At 58.1% G+C, this 21,540-nt stretch overlaps 1 protein-coding gene across 2 annotated transcripts in view; it reads right to left on the bottom strand.

Annotated features, from left to right (window-relative positions):
• COL5A1 (collagen type V alpha 1 chain) overlaps window positions 1–21,540 on the bottom strand; it is a 158,985-nt gene that overhangs the window by 94,793 nt on the left and 42,652 nt on the right. For both annotated transcript variants that reach the window (XM_068553373.1, XM_068553375.1), the window contains exons 3-4: window positions 17,565–17,778; window positions 16,449–16,611 (exon numbers count right to left, since the gene is read on the bottom strand). In XM_068553373.1, coding sequence (XP_068409474.1) covers window positions 16,449–16,611; window positions 17,565–17,778 — 377 coding nt within the window. The remainder of the gene's footprint in view (window positions 1–16,448; window positions 16,612–17,564; window positions 17,779–21,540) is intronic.

The following is a 21,540-nucleotide window of genomic DNA, read 5'->3' as shown; positions in this document are numbered from 1 at the left end:
CTGGGGACACTGAACACCTCGCATGCTCCTCCCAGAGACCTCGTCTCCCGCTGTGCTCTGTCTTGTTGAGACCAGAGGCAACTCAGAATCCTTCTCAACACAGGGCTTCCGGCAGCACCACCCAGCGACTTGGAGACGTCGTGCCCCCTGGCTGCCCTCCCCCCGGCTGCCCTAAGCGGGCGCATGTTGCCCTTCAAACATGCAGCGAATGATCACAGCTTGATGACTGTGTTTTGAGAGCATTTTCACGATGCCTCGTGGGAGGGGAAACCAAGCTCCAAACTCCAGACCCAGAGGCCCATCACGGAGCCCCTGCCCTGGCAGAGCCCTCCCAGCGGCTGCCAGGGGGAGATGCCGGAGCCCAGGGAGCATCAGCCGGCTGGCCCCCGCTCGCCGTGCCCGCCCTCGCCGACCTCCTGGGACGTCCTGCCTCCTGCCTCCCTGCCCCGCGCAGGTCCCTCGGGACGTGGGGACCTGGAGCTTGGCCTGGCCAGGGCTTCTCAAAAGGGGTTCCATGGAGGGGCCTGGGGTCCTAGCAGGTTTTACACATCAGGCTGCCCCAGAGGAATGTTAGTTAAGAAAGGGTTTACAGGTTTCCTTAGAAAGTCAAAATCCCCAATGTAGTAAAACTGTCTCATTTTACAGATGGAATCTGATGTCAGCGGGGGTGGGTCCCGCCAGACTCAACAGCAGATCAGCCCCAAGGGCTCCGAGTCCGGGGAACTGTGACGCCATGGCGGGGGTCCAAAGTGTGCCTGGCCACTGCCGGGCGTCCCCCATGCATCTCTCCTGAGCCCCACTGCAACCGCCACTTTACAGATGGGGAAACGGAGGCCGTGGGGTGGAAAAACTTTCCAGAACCAGGAAGGTCCCGCCGTGTATCTCCTCACCCCCCAGCATCTGTGTTGTCTTACACTCGACCAGGGCCTTGGCCCCCTCATCCATGATGCAGTGAGCGCTCACCCAGGGTCCCCACGGTGGGCCTCCTGGCTCCCATGGACGACAGGACCCACGATTCACATACGGCCCAGCCCAGAGCGGGCAGCGGACCTACGGAGGGCGCTGGGGGGACACCCGGCGGCTGGGGCTCCGTCTCCTCCTTCAGCAGCAGCCCAGGGCCCGGGGCTGCAGGCGCCCACCCCGCCCCACCTGCCACCCGACGGGATGGCTTTCCGGGCACCCACTGCCCACCGCAAGCCTCTGCCTTTCCCCTTTCCAGCCCACCGCCCCCCGGCCCCTCCATGCGGGAGCTGGACCTCGTTTCTTCCCTCTCATCCCCAGGTCACAGATGCACCCACTGAGGCTCAGGGGGTGGTCACTCTCGCAAGGGCACGGAGTGGGGGCTCCCTGGAGCCGAGGGTTATGGTCCCGCACACACGTCAACCTGAGCTTCCAGCTCCCATAAACGACACCATCACCTCGTCCAGGCAGCCCTCTGCGGGGCAGGTCCCCGCCCCACCCCCCTCGTGGATGCTCCTGACACCAGACTCCACATCCCCAATGCAGGCCACGCCCTGTAATCGCTCAGGTTAGCTCTAAAAGCCGGCCCCAGACTCGGCGCCCCACGCAGCCTGCCCTGCGGTGGCCCACGTCACCTGCCCAGAGAAGCAGGTGCGCTGCTTTCACTGCATCCCTCGCTCCGATGGTGCCCAGGGCTTTCTCGTTTTGCGCGCCTTATTTCTGCCCCACCAGGTCAGTAAAGCTCTACAGACCCCCTAGAAGCTTCGGCACCAGCCCGGCGGTCACCACGGCCATTCCACTCCCCACACAGCCCCGACGCCCGGGGTGGCCAGTGGCTGTCCATCTTCCTGCCGAGGACAGGCCGGGCGGCCCGTGAGGCCCCAGCCATCGAGACACAGGTGGCCTTGGCTGAGCCGGGCACTTTGCTGAGGGAATCAGTTCTGCCTTTTCCCATAATGAGATTTTATCCAAGCTGCACTCCTGCTATGAGCTGAGGAAATTGCAAAGTTTTCGTTGGAGAGCTTTGCAACCCTGAGGGCTGTGGACTCGGAAAACATCTTCGCCCAGATGAGGGAGGCCCTCGCCCCGTGCTTCCCAGCCTGGAGTGTCTGTGCCGCTGTTCCCTCCAATCACGCGCCCGGCTTTTCATTTCCTCTCTCCAGTGCTATTTAATCCTGCATCCCTCCTTCCAACAAAAAGCCGTGGGTCCCCTGGGGAAGCCAGCCCTGCAGGGACTGCCCCGCACCACGGGCCCCTCCCTGTCCAACCCGAACCGGCCCCGAGGGGCTCCCACTGCGCACTTGGCTTTTCCTGTGGATTTTGCAGCTGATTTTAGCCAGAGCACGTCACACTCGTAAATGGAGACACACGGTCTTTTGACAGGACGGACGGACGGATACTTCTTGTCCCAGGCTGGGGGAGGAGCGTGCAGTCTACGGAGCAAAAACAAGAAGGAAGCATCGACCTTCGGCTGCCAGGGGTCCGGTCACAAATCTGGCCCCGGTGAGGACGGCCCAGTCTGGGTCCACTTCCCAGCAAGTGACACAGAGCAGGCACACGTGCGCACAGAGCACCGGGGACACGCAGGCACACGTGCGCACAGGGCGCCGGGGACACGCAGGCACACGTGCGCACAGGGCGCCGGGGACACGCAGGCACACGTGCGCACAGGGCGCCGGGGACACGCAGGCACACGTGCGCACAGGGCGCCGGGGACACGCAGGCACACGTGCGCACAGGGCGCCGGGGACACGCAGGCACACGTGCGCACAGGGCGCCTGGGACACGCAGGCACACGTGCGCACAGGGCGCCGGGGACACGCATGCACACGTGCTCACTGCCCACCCTGCAAAGCTTTCCTCCCCAGGGGAGCCTGGTGGGTCTGACACTGGGACCAGCCTGGGGGACACAGGGCAGGGGGCTTCTATGAGCCACCTTCTTGATGTCCCAGGAGACTTCGCACATGAAAGACCTCCCGAGTCCCCCTTCCTGTTCAAGCTCTCACGGCCCAAACAGGTCACACTTTACATCTTGTTGTGACATTTTTCATCGAAAGTCACACAATGGAAAGGGAAGGGCGCAAGCCAGGGGTGTCTAAGTCACTTTTTCTATGATTTTTGCAGCACCCACAGCGTGAGAAAGAGTTCAACACCATTCAGGTGAGTGAGTGAGTGCTAAAGAAAGATTTCCGTGCAGTTGGAAGCCACTTCCTGCTGCCCCCCAGGTCCCGCCTCCATGGTCCATGTCTGTGGCCTTCCCCCCACTATGTGGCCACCACTGGTCCCAACCCAATTCTCACCTGCGCCACCCGCCCCTGGTGTCTCCTCACACCTGCGCTGGTGCAGGCGGTGTGCGCCACACCTGAATCTCCACGAAGGGGCCAGGGGCAGCGATAGTGGGGGGATGGTCAAGTCCCAGCCTCATCAGACCTGAAACTAGCCACAGTGACTAAAGGGTCACCTTAGTGAACTCAGAGAGTGGACACCTCATCCCCAGACCAAGGGACAGGGTAGCAGAGCCAGCAGCAGGGACCAGGCTGGCTCACGGGCCCACCAGACTCTATAAAGGGCATGGGTCTCACATCCTTTCCCCATTGGCTACGCGGCCCTAGATATTTCACTCCAGACATTTAGGTGAGCAGCCCAGCCTAGGCAGCACATGAGTGAAGCTGTCCCGTCCTTCCCCTACCCCAGACTTTCAGAGCAGCAAGCCTGTGGGCACTGGACTGACCACACGGCACGGGGACACATGTCATGATAAGCTCCACAGAGGAAGGAGCACGACCCTGGGCACCACCGCAGGAAGGGGTGAGGCAGTGACCACAGGTGGCCTGGGTGCAGGATTCCGCCCCTTGCCGGCTGTGGGGCCTTAAGCACATCACTGAATCTCCCCAGGCCTCCGAGTGTGAATTTGCAAAGGAGATAACAAGATCCACCTCACTGAGGACTAAGCATGATGGTACACGCAGGATGCTCGGTGGGCCTGGCACCCGGTGAGGCCTAGACAAAGTGGCAACTGCCATCCCTGCCATCACCACCACCATTTCTACCATCACCACCACCATCACCATCATCACCACCATCACCATCACCATCACCATCATCACCATCAACATCATCATAATCACCACCATCACCATCAACATCATCACCACCATCACCACCACCATCACCACACCACCACCATCACCACCAATCTTCATCATCATTACCATCCTATCACCACCACCACCACCATCACCATCACCATCACCACCACCACCATCATCACCACAATCATCATCACCATCACCACCACCATCATCATCACCATCCTATCACCACCATCACCATCATCACCATCAATATCATCATCATCATCATCATCACCATCATCATCACCACCAGCACCATCACCACCATCATCGCCACCACCATCACCATCACCATCATCACCATCACCACCGTCATCACCATCACAACCATCACCACCACGACCACCATCATCACCATAATCATCATCACCACCATCACCACTATTACCACCATCACTCCCATCCCCATCATTAACATCACTACCATCACCACCACTATCATTGTCATCATCATGACCACCACCATCACCACCATCATCACCATGATCACTATTATCATCACCATCATCATCACCACCACTGTCACCATCACCATCATCACCATCATCATCATCACCATCATTATTACCATCACCACCATCATCACCATCACCATCACCATCATCACCACCATCACCAGCATTACTATTATCATCACCATCACCACGAGGACCACCATTGACCACCATGACCACCATCACCATCACCAACACTAACATCACCAACATTATCATCACAACCATCACCACCACTAACATCACCAACATTATCATCACCACCATCACCACCACCATTCCCACTCCCATCCCCATCGTTAACATCACTACCTTCACCACCACAACCATTGCCATCATCATCACCAACAACATCACCATCATCATTACCATCACCACCACCACCACCTCCACCACGACCACCATGACCGCCATCACCACCATCACCATCAGCCCTGGATCCCTGACAAAGGCTCACTACCCTCTCCCTCTGAAGGCAGTCAGCTCTGATTACTATAAATCAGCTTATTATTATAAATCAGTGTCCTTGACTGCAAATCTCAAGCTCTCATTGATTCCTCAGGAGGTGCCCAGGTGACCTCCTCTGCCTGGCGAGGTCAAGGAAGGCATCCTGAAGGCAGTGGCCTCGGAGCTGGGCCCTGGTGGAGGAGGTGGATGCTGAAGGTTCATATGTGTGAACGCCCTGTTCCGTGGTCCTCACTTTGCCACTGCCTCACCCCATACCCCTGGACGAGACGCTCCACCTCAGGCACCGGCTCCGTCTCCATCCTGCCGCCCCACTCTAGGCGCAGACCTCAGGTCTTAGTTCAGCCTCCGCCACGCACTTCCAGCCCCTCGATCATCCCACCCTCTGTTCCGAATGTTATCACTGTGACGCTGCATCACACCCATGGTCGCTAACGGGCTTGCCACGTGCAGACCCCTGCACCTCCTCCACGGGAGTGTCCTACACCCGCATCTCCCCATCCCGCACCTGCCAGCTGCTTGTTTTGAACCCAAGTGCAGAAATACACATTCACCTTCACTGAATTTCACTTCCTTGGTTCTAGAACACGGTCCCAACCTGAAAGACCTTTCTGCGGCATCTTATTCTGTCAACCAATGAGAGTAACTTGGCATCGTTTGTGACAGACCCCACGCAGGTCTTTCCGCAGGTCCACAGCCATGAGAAGGATTCACTGCATGCAGAACACACACTTCCCCGCAGGGGGCCAGGCAGGGGCGTGGTGGGGAGGGGTTGATTTTAGAGGCCCAGGCTGCCCCACACGCTCCAGGCCAGCACCCCCGTTCTGAGCAGACTCTGTGCCATAATCCAGCCTCACTTCAAGCACTGAGGTCATGAGGCATGACGCCGGCCAAGGTCCCAGGCTCTGCCCCAGACCCGGCAACCTCGACTGCAAACACACACTGCTGGACGTGGGAAGGATGGGGTGACACAGTGTGGCTGACTCATGGGGACAATCTACACGACCCAATCCCTGAGAAGTGGCCTCAAACACAGCCTCCCGGGGGCATTAACTGCAAGCAGTGGGGCTGGCTCTGGAGAAGGTGGTGTGTGCTCAAGGAAACTAACTTGCAGAATTATTTATATTAATCGATTTGTAGAATTCCAGGCCTCCACGAGGGTCAAGAGTCACTGCAGTGCCCTCAAGTCCCGGCTGCCGCCTGGTCCCTCCCTGGACCTTCTGGAAAGACCTGCTTGTGGACAGACTCTGGACCGGCCGCAGCTGGATAGACATCGCCTGGAGGGGCCTGGAAAATGCAGCTCAGACTAGAGAAAACGGCGATTCCGGGTTGAAAGTGAGCAGGGCCAGGCCTGGGGGTAGGGGGCTCACTTTGAGTGGAGACACTCATAGTCCTTGGAGCTCAGGAAGGACTGAGAACCAGGAGCCGGCTGGAGGGTCACCCCCGAGAGGGGAGTGAGCAAACAGGGGCTCCATCAGGCTGGAGGGTGAGACCCCCAAAGGGACAGGGACAGAAGTCTGACACTGGGGACCCAGCAGCCCCCATCTGATCCAGGGAATGCTCCAGACCTGGGCCCGAAATCCAGCCCTGCACTTCCCTGCTGTGTGACCTTGAGCAGGTGGCTTTACCTCTCTGGGCTCCAGGTTCCCCACATGTGCTACGGAGCCAACACTATGCACAGAGCCCCTGGGCTCTGTGAAGACTCATCAGGAGAAGGAGACCAAACAGTGCAGCCCGCACACACACCTGACCTTCCCGGTGCTGACAGCTTCCAGGAAAATCCACGGTGGCACAGTCAGAAATGAGCTGAGATGGATTTTCCGTGTCCTCAGAGATCAAGACCATCAAAGACCTCTGACGAATGCTCCAGACAACTGTTATCGGGTCCCCCCGCCACCGGCCCCTCCAACCCCAGAGCACCCTCGAGAAGGGGGCACCCAGCAACCTCGTGCGCTGACCCCCATCTCGGAGGCTCTCTTCCCGGAGGCGGTGGAAGGGGTCACAGGGGTTCCCAGCCTGGAGGTACGGCGCTGGGGGCCAGCCCCTCCCCGCCTTCCCCTCTGCCCCTCAGGGGGGTCTCACTGCACCCCCAGAGCCGCCCAGCTATAGCCCACGCCCAGGGTTTGCAGGTGAGGATCGAATCCCCGCTGCTCTCCCTGCCAGCTGAGCCTGCAGACCTTCAGGCCCCGCTCCCGTCTCGGAATCCGCCCGCCTATAGCACGGGGTGGTAACAACAGCTGCGAGAATCCATTATTATCATGAGAACCGTCATAAGAAGAAACTCCCTCCCCGAGAATTCATGTGACACCTGTGTCCCCCCCCCCCCAGGGGCCCTCCACCAGCATCACTGACAGAAGCGGGACGCCCAGTGCTGGCTGGCGGGCCGAGGGCTTTGTCAGGCACTGTGGCCGTCCATCGTCGCCGCAAGCCCAGCAGTCCCACCTTCAGGGCGAGCAAGCTGAGTCCCGGGATTGCCCAAGGCCCTGCGGACGGTAAGTGAGGCCAGGGCTGCCTTCAGCGGCTGGCTGTGGTAAAGAAGGAGGCCATGCACCGGCAGGACCCCCTCACCCTCCAGCCGTCTACGCCGGCAGCTCCCTGGCTCAAGTGGGTGGGCTCCCCTCGGCCACTACCCTCACCTCCCCATCCCACCCACTGCCACTGCCGGCGGGACCGCGGGACTCAGCATCCACAAGCTTCGGCAGCAACGGCCCGACCCTCCGGGAAAGCCATAGACCCCTGACCCTCCTCCGACACGACCCAGTCCGTCCCCAGTGCCCTCCTCTTGAGCCGCTGCGGCCTGCGGGTCACCAGGCACCACCCTCCCTGGGGACCCACAGATCAGAGAGTCCATTGTAAGCTGCGTGACGCCACAAGGCTGGCCTCCAGCACCGCACCAGCCTGTCGGGTTGGGACATGGGCCTATAGCTCACAGTTTCCATGGAACAAACCCGCAGCCCTCTCGGGCCAGGCAGCAGGAGGAGCCAGGTCCCGAAGCACATGGGCAAAGCAGGGCCTGCTTGATGCTCTGGGGTCTCTCTGGACCCCTCCTTGCCGGGCCCAGGTAGAGAGGTCCCCCACCCACTGTTGGGCTCAACACAGATCATGAACACCCAGCACGACCCAGGAGAGCACCCCACCCCCTGAAAATCACTGCCCACCCGAGGAGCGACTCCAGGCGAAAGCCCCTTGGCAGAGACATCTAATGTGAGACCATGCGACGCCTTCACTGTCATCCTGCTGCCACCAGCCTCTGCTAAGTGGTCACACCCTCCGCAGCCCACAGGCTGCCGGCCACCTGCCCCAGGCGGAGTCCTGGCCCCAGCTTGCCCACAGCCCAGCCTCTCCTGCACCCGAACTGGAGACAAAAACGCACTTCAAACTCCCTGCCCACTGCCTTCACTGGTCAGTCAGCCGCCCATTCAAGCCGGGAGCCGCGCACAGGGCTGGCCCCCTAGCCCCTCCAGCCAGCAAGAGCTTACCCCCCGGCCTCCTTGGGCAGACACAACTCAGCAGCCTGAGAAAAACCTCGATTTGAAAACAAGCAAATATGCATGCCCAGAGACCCGCTTTTAATTACCCGCACGTGCCCTGCAGGCATTAATGGGGAGCAGCCCCTCCCCATGCTGGCCTGGGCAGTGGGCTGGATAGGGACCCCCCACCCCAGGGCCAAGTCCTCATCCCCAGAACCTGGGAATGTGGCCTTACTGGGAAACAGGGTCTTCACAGGTGTAGTTAAGTGACGGGTCTCAAGAAAAGAAATCAGTGGGAATGTAAATTGATACAGCCACTATGGAGAACAGTATGGAGGTTCCGTAAAAAACTAAAAACAGAACTACCATACGACCCAGCAAACCCACTACTGGGCATATACCCTGAGAAAACCATAATTCAAAAAGAGTCATGTACCAAAATGTTCATTGCAGCTTTATTTACAATAGCCAGGACATGGAAGCAACCTAAGTGTCCATCATCGGATGAATGGATAAAGAAGATGTGACACATATATACAATGGAATATTACTCAGCCATAAAAAGAAATGAGATGGAGGTATTCGTAGTCAGGTGGATGGAGTTAGAGTCTGTCATACAGAGTGAGGTAAGTCAGAAAGAGAAAAACAAATACAGTATGCTAACACATATATATGGAATCTAAGGGAAAATAAAGGTCATGAAGAACCTAGTGGCAAGATGGGAATAAAGACACAGACCTACTAGAGAATGGACTTGAGGATATGGGGAGGGGGAGGGGTAAGATGTGACAGGGTGAGAGAGTGGCATAGACATATATACACTACCAAATGTAAAATAGATAGCTAGTGGGAAGCAGCCGCATAGCACAGGGAGATCAGCTTGGTGCTTTGTGACCACCTAGAGGTGGGGGACAGGGAGGGGGGGAGGGAGGGAGATGCAAGAGGGAAGAGATATGGGAACATATGTATATGTATAACTGATTCACTTTGTTATAAAGCACAAACTAACACACCATTGTAAAGCAATTATACTCCAATAAAGATGTTCAAAAAAAAAAAAAACAGAAGAGAATCAGCCTGGATTAAGATAGACCCCGAATCCAATGACTTGTGTCCTTATAAGAGGCAGACAGAACAGAGACACAGGGAGGAGAGGAGAGGCCAGGTGAGCACAGAGCAGGGACAGGAGTGACGCGGCCACAGCCAGGGACACCTGGGCTTGTGCTTCCCCAGGAGCACCTCCCTGCCCTGTCAGGCCACCCGAGGCAGCGTCCTTCCAGATTATGCCACCTGCTGCTGGGCCTGGCCACGCCCACTGCCCTCCAAGCTGGAAGAGGCAGGAAGGACCCTCCCCTGGAGCCCCTGGTGGGAGCTCTGCCCCACCCATTTCAGACTGCAGATTTCCAGCTTCCAGAACCAGGAAATAATAAACTCCTGTCTTTTTAAGAGACCAAATTGGAGACATTTGTTTCTGGGGTCCCAGGAAACACACGGAGACTGCAACATCCCTGATCTTGCCAGGAATCAGGGGAGGTCCCTGTGAAGTGGGCAGAGCTGAAGCAGAGGGGCCTCTGACCTTGACTCACTCACGCCCCTCTGCTTCCCTAGGGTCCGCCTCGCTGGGCGCAGGGCTGCCGCCTCACGTGGCCTGACGCAGCAGGGCACGGCTCCCGGTCGATGCACGGATGGACGCGAAGGAGAGGGCAGGGACCAGGGTGGACATGGTCCTCAGCCAGCCCCTGCCCAGGACGTGCGGTTTGCGGTAGGAAAGGCTGGGTCTGAGCTGCCCCCTCGGGGACTTGGACCCAAGACTTAGCCCTGGGAGCTTCCACACCACCGACTAAAGTCCGAGTACACGGCCTCGACTGTGATAGTTGCCGCGCAGACACTGGGCCCTCCACGGCGGCTCTGCGTGCCAGGGCAGAGCATTCGTCAGGGGTCTTTGATGGTTCGCTCTGAGTCTTGATCTCTGAGAACATGGGGGGCTGTGTGCGCAGCGGGCCGACCTCAGCATCAATCTTGAACGCACTGGCCCGATTTCCAGATGGAGACGCGCTTCCCACCCGGAGAGCCCAGGTCCTCCTATTCCCAGCACCGGTCTACCCGGCAACGCCAACTGGAAAAACACCCGTGGACCCAGGGAAGGGCACCTGGCCTGTGAACACTGCCAACTAGTGGGGATGGAGGCGCAGAGACACCCCCAGACAAGCCCGCAGAGCTGCTCGCTGCCCACAGATGCCCTCTGGCCGTATCCCCATCGTACCCACCTGTGTCTGAATGGACACGATAGTGAACCCAGAGTGGCCCCACTGGCCCCGCAAATGCACCACCTTCCAAGGAAGGGACAAGCGCACTCTAGAAGTTGTCTGCAGCCCCTCTCTAGAGAGATGTTGGCGTCAAATTGACAAAGCCGTGGGAAGGCAGACAGAAAGGGAGTAAAGTGCAAATGAGGGTCACACTCAGACCCAGCAGCACCAGGCTCAACGCCACCGGCAGGACGCGTGCTTCCTCCAGCACCGTCCCCGGGTGTGACAGGACACCGGAGGCCTCTTGCTACCCGGCCCTGCAGCTCACCCATCACCACACCCCTCGTCGCCCAGGTGCACGTCTGTCTGCTCTGTAGCCTCTAGACCAACCAGTGTCCTGCACCCCAGGGGGCTCCGGGCAAGTGATCAATGATGGGATGTTCCCAGAGTCAAGGGTCACAGGTCACAGCCTTGGCCTCTGACACCAGCTCACTGGTGCCTGTCCGTCGAGACCCTGATGCCAGGCACCCCTCACATCAAGGAGGGTGAGTCGGCGCTCCTGAGAGCCATCCCGGGCCGGCTCCGCGGATCGCTGGGAAAGCGCCTCCCCGGCCGTGGCCGCGTTCCCGCCCCGGGAAAGCTAAATTCCAAGAAAGACCATGTCAGTGGAAAAGACAGGCCCCTGGAAAAAGGGAATCAGGGATTAAGTAAACCACTGGGTCTTTCCAAATGGCCGAGGAGAGCAGACAGATGGCAGGACCGTTACTTGAACGCAATGCCGTTCTTTCCCTGCCAGCACGCGGGGATTCCGCGGAGAAAAGCTCCAGTTTGTAGTCTGTTCGGTCTTGCTGCCCCTTGAAACATGCAACAGCTTAAAAGCAGACTTGGCTCCTGGCTCAGAACTCACCGGCTCCCCGTCCCCCAGGGCAGGTGGTCTCCTCCACATCCCCCTCCATTCGAAGACCCAAGAGGAGGGTCCTTCCCCTGCAGGACCCAGAGCAGACGCCCTCCCCCAGCCAAGCACCAGGCTCTGGCTTGCCCCACAGTCCCACCCTCCAGACTCCTCCATCTGGAACACCCGCCGGCTCCAGGACCGCGGGTGAGCCCAGGGCGGGTGCGGGGCCCACCAGTTCAGTCCCATGTTTGAGAGCCTGGCCCGGGGAAGCGTGCTGTGCAGGTCACCAGTCACGCAGGGAAGGCTAGCTCTGGCAGCCACTGCCCCTGCTAGCAGCTCGTGCTGGCTCTTCCTGGAAGGTTCCAGGGCTTCAGATCCCACAGGCCAGGGGACTCCGGTGTCCCCGGGGCCTGTGCAGGACGATGGGAACTGAGCAGCCTGGAGCAAGGCCAGGCACCCACCAGCACCGTCGGGACCACCAGGGATGCGCCCTGTCTGGGGATGGTCCTGGTTTCCTTGGTCAGGTGGATAGAGAGATGCAGAGGTTGCCGTGACTGTCACACCCGCCACGACATCAGGACAGGCCATTGGCTCTCAGCAACAACAGACCAACCCCGCTGCGCTGCAGTTTTGCTGGGTGACCTTCGGTAGGTTACTCAACCTCTCTGGTGCAGGGAGGGCAGAGCACACAGGCGGCGTGTTCTCACAGGGCCCTGTTGATGGCCCTGCCTGGCTTCCCACCCAGGTTTGCCACTGACGAAATATAGCCACTTCCCCCTCCTGCCAGACACACTCGCTCTCCTGGCAGTCTTGTCTGTTTCCGAAAACACAAAGCTTCTCCTAAGCCCGGGGTGAAAACAAGACTTTCTCCTGCACAGGGAGGCCCGCAGGTCCCCGCTTCATAAGGGTCCGAAGAATACCCTCCACGTCCCCCGACGGCGGGCCCTTGGGGGGTGGGACGAAGCCCCGGGACCCCCAGCTGCTCACTGGTCCCAGGGCACGGGTACACCCCAGGAGAAGGGACAGGACACAGGACACGCAGCTCCCCAGGAATATCACTGCGGACGCCCCCCGCAGGCAGGTCCTCAGGCAGCCCTGTAGGGCCCACGCTCCACCTGGAAACAGGTGGGCAAGGACAGGGGCTTGGCCAGGTCAGCGAGGTGGGCGGCAAAGCAGTGACCAGGGAGCCAGCTCGAGCCCCTTCCAGAGCACACCACAGCACCCTGAGGGACAGTCCCCGCCTGGGGGCTCTGGCCGGGAGCATGCACCCTGCCCAGGGCAGCACGACCCACAGCCAGTCCCTTCCCTTTGGGTTTCTGGGCACAGGAGCGGGGGGCCCTGTGAGCCCAGGCGGCCCCACCCCCTGCATGGCTCAGGGCCCTCACCTCTAAGGCGGAGGTCCAGCACCTAACTGGCACGGTGAGATAAGGGACAGCTCGTGACCCTGTGCCACCACAGAGGGAGCGGACGTTGGTCACAGCCGCTACCATGGTTGACAGGTCAATGCAGGTGGATGCTGACGGTGGGCCACCCGCTCTGACTGCCAGGGGTCTGGTCGGTGTGGTTCGCTATGGTCCTCACAGGTGCAGGCATTTTACAGAGGTTCCATCGGGCCACCCCACGACCCCTAGCATTGGCCCCGTCACGCCCATTTTACAGATGAGGACATTGGGCTCGGACAGGTTCAGTGTGGGCTCCAGGCCATCAGCCAGAGAGGACGAGCATGAAGGCCTGGGGGACCTTGCTATGCACCTCACTTCCTCCCTGGGTGGCTTTGGAAGGACGGGATGTCCAATGTCCCCATATAGCGGGGTGACCCCATCAGAGCCAGGCTCAAACAGGGGCTGGGGAGGCCGAGGGAGCGGGGGCTGCTGCCACCTGCCCCAGCCACACACCCAGGCCAGCGGTGGCACCAGGGAGGCCCCGGGCACGGTACAGTCTGGCTAAAACCGGGCACTGCACTACAGGAAGTGTTTGTCTTGGCCTTGACGGTCTCCATCCCCGGCTCTCTCTGTGGATAAAGGGGGCCTCTGTGTGCCCACGTGCACCCCAGGAAAAACCCCAGTGGCCCCAACAGACTCTCTAGAGTTCAGTAAATCCCTGTTTGGAAACAGCACACATCACAAAACCCAGCGTGTGCCAGCGGCGACTTGGCCCTCCACCAAAGTACCCAGAATCCTTCCGGCTCCCCCAGAGCCTCCAAGAGCTTCGGGACAAATTGGCTTTTAATGAGGGGAAGTCATCCTTCCCGGGGAAGAACGTGGCTGCTGGGAAATCGTTTTCAATGGTGCTGGCCCCTCCTTTTAAAGAGACTTCTCCAGAAACCAAAGTGGTTAAAAATGGCAAGTGTCGTTATTTGGAATATACTGGAAAGTCAAGAGTTAAATCACTTTTACTTATAAAAATTCTGTTTCACTCGCCACGAGACAAAGGGGGGGCTGGGGATATGAGGCCAACCCACCCAACTTTATCCTTGCTCTCTGAAGGAAAAAAAGCAAAAAATGATGTTCTGGGGCCCCCGAGGGCATCACCGCCTCTAGCTCACTGGTCTTCATTAGGAAACACAGGTCACATTTTCCGATGTGGACACATCCAACAGCCAGGAAAGTCCAAGGCTACGGAATCACCTCCTTCAGAACGTGAATAGCTTGTGGTCAACAAAAATCTCTGCTGCCTGGCAGACACTATCCCTCAAATCGAAAGCCACGACCAGGAAGAAGGGCCCCCCAGAACGCTGAACATATTTCTGAACCATGGATTCAATCAAAAGCCTGCATGCTCTCAGCCGCAGAGCAAGACCTACTCAGCTTGTTGGGAGGCTAAACAGAGGAGGAAACCAGAGTTATCCGATCTGAGATCCATTTCTTTTTTTTTTTGAATTTTATTTATTTATTTTTATGCAGCAGGTTGTTATTAGTTATCTGTTTTATACATATTAGCGTATACATGTCAATCCCAATCTCCCAATTCATCCCACCACCACCCTCCACCCCACTTTCCCCCCTTGGTGTCCATACGTGTGTTCTCTACATCTGTGTCTCTATTTCTGCCTTGCAAACTGGTTCATCTGTACCGTTTTTCTAGATTCCACATATATGCGTTAATATACGATATTTGTTCTTCTCTTTCATTTCTTTTTGATAATTATAAATTGTTTTCCTTCTCTAATCATAAACGTGGGTAAACAGCTACAGAATGCTGGCCGTGGGCCACGCATATGCCTCGGTGGTCCTTAAACACACCTCACCCACACAAGCATTTCAGAGAGGCTAGGCAGTCACCCAGGATCTCACAGCACGTAAACAGGGCAGCTGGGACTTGAACCCAGCCCTGACTTTCCTAGTGCTTCCCTACAGCACCAGAGTCTTAACAGATTTGTGCTCATGGGAAAACTGGCTCAGAAAATCAAGGAAGCAGGATTTGGTTTAGGATCCTTATTTTTTTAAAAGACAGATAAAGCTTTTTCCTGAATCGTTACAATAAAAGACACACCATCAGCTCACAAAAGGCACTAGAAATCAGGAAGATTTGGCAACAGCGCAGAAAAGCTACCACGCGGTACATGCATTCAAACCCCAGCCTCGGCACACGGACCCACCTCTGCATTCAGACCTCGAGCAAGGGCGGCGGCAACCCAGGCTCCCGGGCGCTGAGCAGGTACCCAAGCCCAGCGCTTCTCAGATGAGCCCAGGTGAGCCCCCGGCACCTCCCGAGGCAACACGACCAGTACCCACGTTTCACAAACAAGTCCTAAAGCTCACCAAAGCCACCTGCTTTACCCAGATCCTCCCGCCAGCAAGAGGTCTACACCGGCAAAAACTTAATCCCAGTCGGTGCGACCCCCAAGCCTTTGACAGTAGCTCCCCGGGAGGACCCCAAAGCCGCTCAGGCCTGGCTGAGGACAGCCCAGCCGTCTGCAGGTCATCCCGGGTCTCTGGGCAACTGGGGTCAGAGTCATGCTCGGAGGGTGTGTCGCCATAACTCGCAAAATTTGGCAGCGCCGGCAGAATGCAGGCACCCAGCCCACCCTGCTGTGCACAGGCCGCGGCCGTCCTGGACTCCTGCTGTGCTGAGCAGCTGCCAGCTTCGGCAGGACCCCCGGACCCACCTCCACACACTGGTTCCCCCATCCCCCCAACCCCCGCTTCCACGGAGAGATGGCTGTTCTGATCTGTCCTTGCTCATCCACATCTGACCAGCTGGGCTCTGTCCACCTTTCCACCTGCCCCGACGCTGGGCTGCTATCAAGGCTGACACACGTCAAGCGCTTACTATGAGGAGGCCGTGGTGCTTTATAGCATTCAGCCCCATGTAATTCTTGCCACGTTCTATGAGGGACCTGCATTCGTGATCCCATTTTACAGATGGAGAGGCTGAGGCTCAGAAACGTCAGAGCAACCTGCCCAAGGCCCGGAATCAGCAAACGAGACAGTGGAGAGTCCGGCCCCGCGGGCCTGCACCACGGCCAGCTCCCCTGCCCCCGAACCTCTCACAGTTACGCACGTGGCCCCAGGAGGACCTCCGAGAGAGGTGAGACCCCCAACCCCATCCTCCCCACGGGCGCAAGGCCCGAGGGCCCGTTCGAACGCCTGCCCGTCTCCACGGGCAGACATCACTCCTGCCGTTCACAGAAGCAGGACCATCAGTAGGCGTTTCCTCCCCCGCCGCCCCCAGCAGAGCGCCAGGATCCAGGCAACGTGGCGTCGGCCTGGCTGGCCCCAGGCCCCCGAGGAGAGGACAGGCGTGCGTCCCAGGTGCGCGGGACAGCCCGGCCCCCGGCTTACCTCAAACACCTCCTCATCCAGAATTCGGGTGCCAAACACAATGATGCCGTTAACGTCTATCACGGGGTGATTGCTGCGGTCCAGGAATGTGGTCATCTTCTTTTTACAGTCCAGGATCAAGGTGACGTTCTTCCTGTGGATGCTGAGAGCGATTCTGTGCCACCTGCAGAGAAACAGACAGCCAGGCAGGTGAAGGGGGGCTGGTGTCACGAAGTACCAACACGAGTGCCTCAACCGCAAATCCCTGGGGACCCAGGAGGACATCTCTTTCCTGCAGTGTCACGGGACTGAGCAGTTCAGAGCCGAGCCTCTGTGGGCAGACAGGCGTGGGCACAGGTCCACACCGCATGCCACGTGAGACCCAATGGACTCAAAAATCAGGTCTCTCATCTCTGGGATGAGACCAGGTGTGCAGCCCGGAGCACAGCCCTGAAGCCTGGAGTGGGCTGGTCAGTGGGTCAAGGGCGGGGAGACCTGATAGTACTTCCCTATGTACCATCTCAACCCCCAACAGCAAATGCAGGCTGCCGGAGAAACCAAGTCTGACGGGAAATGGTGGGACTGATGGATCTATGTGAAACTCTCAATTAGAAATGCAGAAATCATGTCCTGAGGTCTTCAAGGATCACAGCACGTAGCCTCAGACGTGTCAGCCAATTAATTTCAAACTACCGGAGTTTAGGGATGCATCCAACAGAGAATTCTGGAAAGACCTTTTTTTTCTTTTTTTTAAATCATTCACTCTCACATCTGTGTCTGTATCCTTAAGGATACCTTATATCCTTTCTGGAAGAAGTTGGGTATAACTTCACAGTCTCCCGTGTCCCTTCGGATACTAAGAGGCTAGCATCTGATACAGCTTAGTGCATTTTACAAAGGGGACGTGGAGGTCCAGGGAGAAGAAGGCCTCCCCAGAGCCACAGAGGATGAGCCCAGACCAAGACCCAGCTCCCAGGACTCCAAGCCCAGTGATCTCTCCGACCTGCGGGCATGTCAGCACCATCCTGCTATAAAGCACATTCTGCTATAAGGTCCCCAGATCGGCCAGGGGCTTTAGGTGACCTGCCCCGACCCTCCAGCAGGAGAAGGAGTGGGTTGCTGAGTGGTGCCACTTACTTGCCATCTGACAGGTTGATGCCTCTGAAGAGGGGGTAGTCCTCCGGCCCCGGTTTCCCTGTGTGGTCCTCATAGAGGAAGACCGGAGAGCGGCCCATCTCCAGGCCGATCTGCTGGATGCCCTGCTCATTGTAGATGGAGACCAGGAAGGCCTGGCTGCCTTTCTTGGCTTTCACAGTGGTTAGAATGGAGAAGTCCTCGGGAAATGCAGATGCTGGAACAGAGGACAGAGATAAGGCAGTCGGGAAGCCCCCAACCATGCCCAGCCACAGCTCTCTGCAAACAAACCAGCTCAGGGACCTGGCAACATTTGCTGGATATGGTGGTGCATTTGCTGCACATCTGCCCCTTGATCAAACTGTTCCTGCAGCCTTCCCCTAACACCACATGGTCAAATCTACCCCCTTCGAGGCTCAGTCCAAATGCAAACCTGATTGGTCCTTCCAACTGCGAGCCTTCAATGCTATCTTTTTCAGTTCCCACACCTCAATACATCTATGTATAAATCCTTCTTAGAACTTTCTAGAATGTGAGCTTCCTCTGGGCAGGCGCTGTTTCAGATGCGTCTTTTACCCTCCGCAGTGCCTAAAGCTGTGCCTAGCAGAGTGTGTCTCATTTTGCGCCCTCTGGAGGGAGGGAGGAGAGAGAGAAGAGGGGAAGGAAGGCAACAGGCAGGAGATCATGACTAGAATTGCACTTTCTGACATTTCCTGGTTGACACACAAATCAGAGAAAAAGCAAAATAAATCAAAAGACTTCAAATTTAAAAGGAAAACCCAAACCCTGGTATGTTGGTGGGAGGGAGAGTTCCTTACAACAGAGGCCAGAAACAATTTGAGGCCATTAAAAGCCAGACCCGCGCTGGCCCTGCCGAGGGCACAAGGTTGCTCCAGAATCCTCCACACGCACGCCCTTCACGCCCTGCCGCCACGGACGGGAGAGGAAATCTCAGCCCCCTCCTTCCATCCATCCTGGTTCTCTCTGTGTGCAATTTGCAATTCCCCCGAGAGCGAGGGCCCGGGGCTGACAAGAGAGATGGGCTATCGATGCACAGCCAGGAAGGCTCAACCCAAGTCAGTGTGCTTCTCAGAACCAGGCCAAAGAAGCGAGCCCGAGGGGTGTCAACGGGGACACCCGACAGAGGAAGGACAAGGCCCTGCGGCTGAAGCTGCCTCACGCCCAGCATGCTGCAGAGCGCTGAAGCCCAGCCCACGGTCCTGGGCAAGGACAGAGCCCATCATCAGACCCACCCCTTCTTTAGAACTGTAACAAGGTCAACCAGATGGCCCGCGTGGCAGAGCGGGGGTGGGGGCGGGGTGGTCAGTGCAGCTTCCAGTGGGGATGCTATCCTTGGGCGCCCTCTGCTGGCGGAACTGCTGCATGGCGGGGCAGCTGGGCTCTGCTTCTGGTCCCTGTGGTGAGCGCTGTGAATGCCCTGCTGACGGGGGGGCGAGGGGGGGGGGGGCACGAAAAGAACTGCCCCTGCAGCCCCTGGAGGACCCAGGGTAGACACACGGTCTCTCTAGCGTGAGGACACAAGGGGTCACGGCAGCTTCAGGCAGAGAAACCAAACCCCAAAGGCCAACAGAATTGTGTGAGTTTTCAAGGCCGTGATGGAGAGCAGGTGGAGAAATCCTCCCACGGCCCCCAGAGCTCTGGCTAAGGTGCGGATCTGGAAAGGCCCAAGGCTCACAGCCCAGGATCTGGCCCCATGTTAAGGAGCTAGAAGTTGGGGTCTGTTTGCTGTGCTCAGCACCGTGGCCCAGCCCATCCCCCAGGGCGGGAACAAGCTGGATGCCTCCACTCCCGGAGACGGGGTAGGTTTGGCCATGTGCTGTTAGGGAAAGGCTGCAGGAACAGTTTGATCAAGGGGCAGACGTGCAGCAAATGTCTGAGCGCCACCACGTCCAGCAAAGTTTGCCAGGTCCAGGTGGAGGGTAAGGTGGTCAGTGCGGTCATCTGTCTGAGAAAAGGCTGGCTTCACTGAGGAACCAACTCAGGTTGTCCTTCCACGGACAGGAAGCCATTTGGAAAGAGGTCCGTGGAGGTCACTACCGTCACAGCTGTCCCTCCACGCTGCCCTCCAAACGTGGGATGTGAGATAGAATCAGAGATCCCAGCCTGAGTGAACGGCCGTGGTAGGGGAGGGGGTTTGTGTGCAGGCCCCAGGGGGAGACCCAGGCCAGGCCAGTGGCAGGACCTCGGTGGTGGCCCTTTGGTCCCTGGGGGTGAGCGGGCACTAGGGGGCCCAGGGTGGTGTCCGACCCCAAGCATCTCAGAGGTCCCTGCTCACGTCCAGGATGGACTTCAATCACCATGTGAGTCCGTGACCCCCTCACTCTCATCTCAAAGGGTCGCCTGCCTCCCGTCCCCACCCCGTGATGACTCCACACCTCTTAAACTCACCCTCCTGCCTCAGAGAACGAGAAGAGTGGACGTGGGAGGGCCCCTCCCCCTCCCTGCAGCGTGACGCACCCCCCAGGACCACGAACCCCCTCACTCCCGACTCACTCAGACGCTGCCTCCCAATTTTTAAATCGCTACAGTAACACACGTTCTCAGCTCAGATAAGCTGAAAGGAGAAATTACGTTTAATATTCATCTCTCTCCTGGCAAAATAACAAAGGATTTGTTGTCACTTTAGAGACCGTTCATTCTCGTCTGGACGTGAGCCAGACGCTGACACACTTTATAATCTACACTGTCTGGGAGAAACTCGCCTGCTGACCAACGCTTCATATTTTATTTCTCAGAGAAGAGTCAAAACTGAGGGGTGAGCTCAGCAAGAGGCCCAGTTACTTCCTTAGACCACTTCCTTTCCACCTGGGCTGAAGCCCGGAGCAGTTTAGGTGTACAGTGGGCGTTTAATAAGTGCATTTGCTATTAAACTGAACCCTACTAAGCCAACAGTTACATGTTCTGCTGGACAGAGGCTGATTCTGGAGGTCCCGCCCCACGGTGGAGGGCAGGCCTGGAGTGAAGGCGGAAGAGTGAGCAGGGGGCGTAACTATGCCAGGCCCCATCTCAGACCCTGAGCAGGAAGGGAGTTTCAGCGGCCCCGAGGTTACCAGAGGGAGGGCAAAATGGGGAGAGGACCCCAATCCTAGGCAGGAGAACAGAGGAGGGGGCCGCGTGACCACGGGGAGGCTGCCTTGCCTGGATGTCTTCGGAGGGGATGGCTGGACCTGGGTGATGGCAGCAGGCCCGTGGTTCCGGGACACAGGGGCCAGGGCAGCCTCATGGGACACGCCTGCCTCCTGCATTCAGGGAGGGCTCATGATGGCTTCTTCTAGGGTCTCAGGCCAGCCTTCCCTTGACGTGCTGCCCCCCACGCCCGCCGGCAGAGGGTGATAAGGCCCAGGAAACGCCCCCCTCCAGGCAAGCTGTGCAACCCTCTCTGGTTTGTCGGTGGTCTCCACTTCCCACAAAGCGTCACCGTCCCGGGTTCTGCTTTAGTCCTTACGGCCTGGTCTACCCAGTGTCAGGACCACCCAGCGCCAACCGTCAAGGTCAGTAACTTGGAGTTGCACTCCTGGTCCTGCTGATTCAGAACCCGGATTACAGGCTCTAAGCAAGACCAGAAAATCCTCTTAGGATCGGGGAGGAACACTAGGCCCCGTCTTGCTGGCAAGTGCAGAGAACACCGAACTGCTTCTCTTCACCTGCTGGGAAGGGGGCAAGTCCTCTGAAGAACCCCAGCCCAAGGAACCTTGATTTCCCCAAAAGAAACGGCCTGGATCGCAGGCGATCTGTACAAAGCGGGACAATCAATGACTGGGTGAGGCCGGCGTCTGGACTGGGGAAGGGGGACAGGTCCTGCAAAGGCTCCCAGATACCTGCTCGGCTTTGGCCCCCAAGTCCGCATCCACGACCCAGACCCACCCGGCCTGCACAGGGGCGCCTGCATCCCCAGAGAATCCAGGTGGCCTCTCGGGAGAATGATGGGGGTTTTCTCGTTACGGAGAGGTCACCCGGA

The sequence above is a fragment of the Eschrichtius robustus genome, chromosome 10 (assembly GCF_028021215.1).
Source record: "Eschrichtius robustus isolate mEscRob2 chromosome 10, mEscRob2.pri, whole genome shotgun sequence".
In the NCBI taxonomy this organism is placed as follows: domain Eukaryota; kingdom Metazoa; phylum Chordata; class Mammalia; order Artiodactyla; family Eschrichtiidae; genus Eschrichtius; species Eschrichtius robustus.
The sequence above is the reverse complement of the archived record's forward strand: the minus strand, read 5'-3'. Positions and strand labels throughout refer to the sequence as shown.